Raw genomic sequence first — 7,123 nt, 5'->3', positions numbered from 1 at the left:
CAATATATCATATTAATAAGTGCTTCACGTTAATTCTTCTCCAAATTAATCAATCTAATTAGTAGTGAGAGTGAAAATGTACAAGATGAAGCTGAAGGAGCTGTGTGACCGGAGACGGTGGAGTTTGCCGGAGTACTATGCCATGAATATTGATGGTCCACCGCACAATCCGAGATTTAAGGGGTATGTTTTTGTCAATGGTGTCACATTTACTTCTTCTGATACCTTCAATTCCTCCAAAGAAGCCAATAACCAAGCTGCTATGAAAGCTTTCCTCAAATTTTCTTCTACTCCATCAGGTACTCTTTCCCTTCATGGATTTTTTACAATGAACTTCATGTAATAGAAAGATAAATAGGTGATTTTTTATAACAATTTATTCATTTCTTTTTTGAGAGTGGTAACTTTATTGAGTAATTATGAGAAAAGTTTTTTAAATTTATCAAAATGTTTGATCATTGAAGGGTTACTATTTTTTCATAATTGACAAAGTTTTAAAATCACTTTTGTTAGAAAGTTTTCTTGTACATTTTCCCTTTTACTATTGTGTCTTGAAATACAATTTGATGATAGGAATTATTAGGTTACATCAATTTCACATGTTGCATACAATTTTACTCTAATGTTTGTGCTGTGTCGTCCATCTAGGCTCTTCAATACCAAAATATGAATATGGTTTTAAAGAGGAAGTTGAAGCTGTCAAACCCAAACCTAAGCAAAGTCCAATTCCACCACAATCTCAAGTTATTATGAATGGTAAACAATTTCTTGAATAAAGCATTTTATTATATATGAAGCAACTACTTATGAACTTGAATTATTGGATGCTGGTTGAGTCTTCAGAAAATGTTGTTAACTTTATTTCACATTTTCTTCAAAAAAAAAATTATTTCATATTACTCTTTAATGGTTTTGCAAATCTTTGATATATTTTAAATCTATATATCTAACAACAATAATCACTTATTCTTCCAGATACGTATCGTTCGAGTGAGCTTCAGCTGCAAAACTATGCTCGAAAGAACGATCATGATCCACGTGTTTTTACAGTTAAAATGAAGGGGCTACCTCATGACACTGACTATAAGGCTAATATTGTTATCGATGGCAAATCATATGAAAACCCGGCATTATTCAACACTATAAAAGAGGCAGAGCAGGCTGCTGCAAAAAATGCCGACATGTTTCAGCCGGCAAGTGTCATTATAATTTCTTATGTGATTCCAAATTTAGATTTTTTTTTGTGTGTGTGTGTGGATATATTTTATGATCATCAAATCCATAACTAGATGTTCGAGGTTATATATCAAAATATAATTTGATCTCATTGACCTATTAGTGTGTTAGTCTTTTTATATACGAAACTCTTCCGCGAAAAATAGTGAACTAGACCTTTAAACAGACTTTTAGGCCTTGTCAGATTCATCAGTAATTATATCAACTTTGTTTTGAAGGTGTCAAACATTTTCAAGTTTATTTGTATGTTTGTGTTTTGTCTGCATAATTGAATTTTGACTTGTATCCTACTTATTCAGGAAGAATCTAGTTCATTCAAGAGTTTACTTCATGAATTAACACAGAGAGAAGATTTTTCCAACCCAACATATAAAACTACAAAGATTGGTCCTCCTCATATGCCAACTTTTTTCTCAACTGTGGAAGTACAGGGCTTGGAATTTCATGGAAAGGCGTCTACATCCAAAAAACTGGCAGAACAAGATGCTGCAAAGATTGCTTACACTGCCTTAAAAGAGTGTAAGTTCATTCACTTCATTTTCCTTTCATGTATAAGAATCGCTTTGATGCAAAACAAAACTTCGATATAAAACCATAAATTTGGCCTTTATTATTACGTCGACACAAGTAACAATTTAAGAAAGTAAAAGCGATTGAATATAACCATATGGGTCAGTGTCGGACAGTAGATGTACTTTCAACCTAAAGTGTATGTGATTATGATTTGATAATATTGATGTCTTGCATAGGTGGAATTCATATGTATGCTGCTTTTTCTTCCTCTATGAAAGAAAATGAAGCAGTACAATCAACTCATGAATCAGACTTTGTTAAATCCAAGCAGAAACTCAACTTTGAAAGTATGGTAATTTCTTAATCATCAATCAGTTTTTTGAATCAACTTGAAATATTTTTCATTTTTCAAAGGTGTGATATACTAACCATTGTGCATGTTATTGACATTGTGTTTATGCTAACAGATGAAGATGAACCTTTGGATGAGGAGATATTAAACTTTGTTAATTCCAAGCAGAAACTCAACTTTGAAGGTATGTTAATTTCTTAATCATCAATCACTTTTTTGAATCATCTTGAAATATTATACATTTTTCAAAGTTGTAATATACTAACCATTGAGCATGCTATTCACATTGTGTTTATGCTAACAGATGAAGATGAACCTTTGGACGAGGAGATATTATTTGCTAATATCAAAGTTAACAATGGCAAGCACAATGAATCTTTTCTACTTCCCCCTAATAAAAAGATGAAGATGAGCAACATGGGCTCTTCATCTTCTTCACCCAAATTATATCAATTTTCAGATACTGATGATACAATTCCGGATCAAGCCTCTGGATCGACTATCATTGAGTCGCGACCAATTGCACTTACTATGGCCAAACGTACCAAAAAGCCACCTAGTTGGCTTGAGGATTATTATCAGGAATAAGGTTCTAAAAGATTACATATTAATCCTTCAGTTATGCCAGCAATTTGGCTGTTTTACTTCATTCTAGAATAGCAATCTAATTTGTTAGTATTTTCTTGATTTGTGGATTTGGACAAAATTTATGTACTTGTCTTCTCATGTGGAGTTATTCCTACTCTAAAGGAATCTTTCTATTGATCTTGCATCAATTTGGTGCTTTCATCACCTGTCTTAATGCCTTCTTGCATTGTTCGTGGCAATGAAGATATCCTTCAACAATTGTGCGAAATGCAGCACAGCTTGGAACAACCGTTCCAAACCTTTGACCATGATCAAATATCCACCTAACTTTCATCCCAAGTTACCCTTTTCCGTGAACAGATTTCCTATAACACCAAACACCACCTCCTTTCCAACCACCCAACATATGCCTTCAATCCTTCGACGACTCCAACCCTTTGGACTGGTTTTTTCAGGCCGGACAGTTTTTCAAGCTAAGCCAAACCCCTCCACACCAACATCTCGCTGTTTTACGCCCCTAATCGCTTCCTGAGGCTATTGGTTTGGCCAAGTTGGTGGAAGCTAAAATTCCTGACGCCAAACCACTTTTTGAAAGGCCAACATTTTTCAACACTATAAAAGAGGTAGTGCAGGCTGCTAAAAAAACCGTTTGTTAACACGTAAAATTGCCTGATTTTGCGTGTTTAGGTATGAAAATTGCGTTAAATCGGTGGTAAACTCATTTTTTGATAAACTAGTGAAAACATCGATTATAAAAGAACTCGTGGTGATATCAGTAAAATTGAGTTAATTTATTTTAATTTTATCCGTTTTTTAAAGAAACTTTACCCAATTTTGAAGAATTTGGCCGTTTTCTTGGGAGTTTTTATTTTATTTTTAATAACCGTAGAAACTTATTAAGCTCTTGTTTTTTGAATATTTTTTTAATGTTTATGATTTTGGTGAGATAATTTAAGTTGTTTGATACAAGTTTATAGGCATGACTATTAATTTTAATCGATTTTAGAAGAATTACATAGTGAGAAAACCAAAATTATAACAATAATCTGATATTAAAAAAAGGAAGGAAAAAAAATAGTATGCATATCATAATATATATCATACTCCATACATTCTTAAAATGCTGTTAAACAAGAAGACAAAAGAATACACAAAACACCAAAATAGTGTTCAAGAAAGACTAAACCATGTGGCAAACAAAAAGTACTAACTCAACACACTATCTTCCTTGAAACGGTTCACATTTTCATGACCCTTCTCTCATTCAAGCCTAATGCATCTGAATGCAACTGTATATCATGCACAACTAATGTTCTTCACAATCACATGGTTAATAATATCATTCATTTCAATGTCATTTCAGGATCAGAAACAAAAGTTACTTATCATATAAATATATGATCATAATTCCTCATTATCTAAGTGTTGAAGGAGTGTAAGTGAAAATGTACAAGTCGAAGTTGCAAGAGTTGTGTCAACGGAGACAGTGGAGATTGCCTCGCTACTCTTTCACGAAAGCCGGTCCACCACATAATCCAAGCTTTAAGGGTTCTGTTTCTGTCAATGGTGTTACCTTTACTTCTTCTAATACTTTCAATTCCTCCAAAGAAGCTCATAACCATGCTGCTATGAAAGCTTTCCTCGACTTTTCTTCTCCTCCATCGGGTAATACATTTCTTTCTTTTTCTAGATTTACATTACATACAATTTTACTCTAATGTTTGTGGTTCATTACATCAATCTAGGCTCTTCAATACCAAACAATAAATATGGTCCAGATCCAAAAGAGAAAGTTGAAGCTGCAAAACCTCAAGAGACTCAAGTTCCACCACAATCTCGAGTTATTTTAACCGGTAAACAATTTCTCTCACTTAACTCACTAAGGTATTTGCAAATCTTTTTGATAGTTTGGTTACTACTCTTCAAGTAATTATTATTATTTTCCTTTTCTATTTCAACATCTATCTAACAAAAATAATCAACTCATTCTTCTAGATATGGATCGTTCGAGCAAACTTCAGCAGCAAAACAATACTCGAAAGAACGATCTTGATCCACCTGTTTTTACAATTAAAGCTGAGGGGCCACCTCATGACATTCACCATAAGGCTATTGTTGTTATTGATGGAAAATCATTTGAAATCCCAACATTTTTCAACACTAGAAAAGAGGCAGAGGAAGGTGCTACAAAAATTGTTGACATGTTTCAGCAGGCAAGTGTCGTTGTAATTTCTTATGTGATTCCAAATTTACATTATTTTGTGTGGATATTTTATGGTCATCAAATTCATAAGTAGATGTTGGATGCTAGATATTAAAATAGAACTTAATTTCATTGACCTATTAGTGTGATAGTATTTTTATGTAAAGCCTCTTTCAAAAAAATAATGAACTAGGCCTTTAAACCAATTTTCAGCCCCTGTCAGATTTTTGAAAATTCCAGATTTGCCCTTAAAGATGAGGCTATGAGATGTAATTTCCATACTAATACCTAACACTTTTAAAATGGATCAAGCTCGGGCCTTATACAAAGCTTACTCTAGCATAGTATATTCTCACCCGAAATAATAACCCGATTTATCAAGTGATAGAGTTATTAATAGTCTCACATTGGTTGTGAGATGACCTGAATCTGAATATATGGTTACAAAGTAGAAACAATCCTCACTTTACAAGCTGGTGGTTCTGTAGAATTGAGTAAAGCTGAACTCTCAATTCCAAGAAGACTAATAGTATATCCATTGTGTTTGAAGGTCAAACTTATTCAAGTTTACTTGTATATTTTGTGTTTTATCTGTGCATTTTTTTTTTTTGAACAGCATCTGTGCATTAAAAATAGTTATAATTGAATTTTGATTTTTATCCTACTTATTCAGGAGGAATCTTTTCCATTCAAGAGTTTGCTGCTGGAATTGACAGAGAGAGAAGGTTTTTCCAATCCAACATATAAAACTACACAGATTGGTTCTCCTCATATGCCAAACTTTTTCTCAACTGTGGAAGTACAGGGCTTGGAATTTCATGGAAAGGCATCTAGATCCAAAAAACAGGCAGAACATGATGCTGCACAGATTGCTTACATTGCCCTAAAAGAGTGTAAGTTCATTCACTTCAATTTCCTTCATGCATAAGAATCATTTTGAGTGAGTACTTCGATATAACACAACAATTTTGGCCTCTACTACTACGTAGACACAAGTAATAATTTGAGAAAATAAAAGTGATTCAATATCATCACATGTTTGAATGTCCTGGCAACGTCATATACCAGACACATCTTCAATCTGAAATGTCTATGCTACATAGATGCAACGTATAGCATAATATTAATAATCATGAATATGAATCATTATGCTTTAATAATATGGGAAATGCTAAATAGTGCCCCGGGGCACTCTTTAAGCCCTTAAATAGTAAGTTTTTTATAGAATTTTTATGGAAATGCGTAAAGTCAACGCATTGGAAATTGGAGTGTTTAATTTTTTGAATAAAAAGTTTCTTTTAATGGAATGCAAGTGCCCCGGGGGCACTCGTTAGCAAGACCCTAATAATATTGATGTTTTTCACAGGTGGACTTCAAATGTATGCTTCTTTTTCTTCCCCTGCCAAAGAAAATGAAGCAGAAAAATCACCTCTTGAATCAGACATTGTTAAATCCATACAGAAACTCAACCCTGAAGGTATATATACTCACCAATCACTTTTTTGACATCATGAAACTATTTTACTTTTTTCAAAGATGCAAAATGCTAACAATTGAGCATGTTTATGATATTGTGTTCTAACAGATGAAGTTTTGGTGGATAAGGAGATATTACCTACTAATATCAAAATGAACAAAGACATGCCAAATGAATCTTTTCCAGTTCCCCCTAACAAAAAAATGAAGACGAGTAACATGTGTCCTTCATCTTCGCCTACAGAACGTCTTTGTGCTAAAATTTCTGAGTCCAAAACAAGTAGTTACCAACTTTGTGACAGGCTCAAGGTGTATACAAGTTATCCAGATATTGTATTCCCTAAGGGGATTACAGTTTTACCTATTGCTGAGGATAAATGGGTTGCAGTGAGTCTTGAATTTCCAAATGAGAAAGACTTTTGATTCTTGTGAAACAAGTTTCATATATGACTTTGCTTTAAAGTATTATTACAAAACTTGATGTTTAATGTATATGTTGCTTTCAAGTAAAACTCTAGATGACTTATTTAAGATGTAAGTGCTTGTTTTAATTCAATTTTAGGTTCTTTAAAAATGTTTACTTTACACCATTGTCCTAATTAACTACATTTTTAGTCCACTTTTGTTACCAAGTTGTGTACATGATCTTTCAGTGATTTACTATAAAGAATATTTCATCATTCAACGCTAAAATTACGGGGGTGTATTGGATTAGGATTTCATAGGATTTTAAAAGACTTTTTTATGATAAAAAA

General features: G+C 33.1%; 2 protein-coding genes across 2 annotated transcripts; both read left to right on the top strand.

Moving 5' to 3' along the window:
• Positions 1-2,723, top strand: LOC123909966 (double-stranded RNA-binding protein 1-like). Its single transcript, XM_045960940.1, has 7 exons — positions 1-299; positions 649-756; positions 976-1,193; positions 1,536-1,755; positions 1,986-2,096; positions 2,217-2,285; positions 2,406-2,723. The coding sequence occupies exons 1-7, from the start codon at positions 77-79 to the stop codon at positions 2,687-2,689; spliced, it is 1,233 nt and encodes a 410-aa protein (XP_045816896.1). The 5' UTR covers positions 1-76; the 3' UTR covers positions 2,690-2,723.
• Positions 2,724-4,119: 1,396 nt separating this feature from the next.
• LOC123904090 (double-stranded RNA-binding protein 1-like) lies at positions 4,120-6,888 on the top strand. Its single transcript, XM_045953778.1, has 7 exons — positions 4,120-4,354; positions 4,435-4,542; positions 4,685-4,902; positions 5,329-5,442; positions 5,566-5,785; positions 6,259-6,369; positions 6,478-6,888. Exons 1-7 carry the CDS (start codon positions 4,135-4,137, stop codon positions 6,789-6,791), a joined length of 1,305 nt encoding a protein of 434 aa, XP_045809734.1. The 5' UTR covers positions 4,120-4,134; the 3' UTR covers positions 6,792-6,888.
• Positions 6,889-7,123: the final 235 nt, after the last annotated feature.

This window comes from Trifolium pratense, linkage group LG2, assembly GCF_020283565.1.
Source record: "Trifolium pratense cultivar HEN17-A07 linkage group LG2, ARS_RC_1.1, whole genome shotgun sequence".
In the NCBI taxonomy this organism is placed as follows: domain Eukaryota; kingdom Viridiplantae; phylum Streptophyta; class Magnoliopsida; order Fabales; family Fabaceae; genus Trifolium; species Trifolium pratense.
This window is presented reverse-complemented; position numbering and strand designations above follow the sequence as displayed.

Coding starts and splice junctions, on each gene's coding strand:
- LOC123909966 (XM_045960940.1), top strand. CDS start 77: ATGTACAAGATGAAGCTGAAGGAGCTGTGTGACCGGAGACGGTGGAGT. Junction 2,097..2,216: donor GCAGAAACTCAACTTTGAAA/GTATGGTAATTT, acceptor TTATGCTAACAG/ATGAAGATGAACCTTTGGAT. Junction 2,286..2,405: donor GCAGAAACTCAACTTTGAAG/GTATGTTAATTT, acceptor TTATGCTAACAG/ATGAAGATGAACCTTTGGAC.
- LOC123904090 (XM_045953778.1), top strand. CDS start 4,135: ATGTACAAGTCGAAGTTGCAAGAGTTGTGTCAACGGAGACAGTGGAGA. Junction 4,355..4,434: donor CTTTTCTTCTCCTCCATCGG/GTAATACATTTC, acceptor ACATCAATCTAG/GCTCTTCAATACCAAACAAT. Junction 4,903..5,328: donor TTGTTGACATGTTTCAGCAG/GCAAGTGTCGTT, acceptor TGAATCTGAATA/TATGGTTACAAAGTAGAAAC.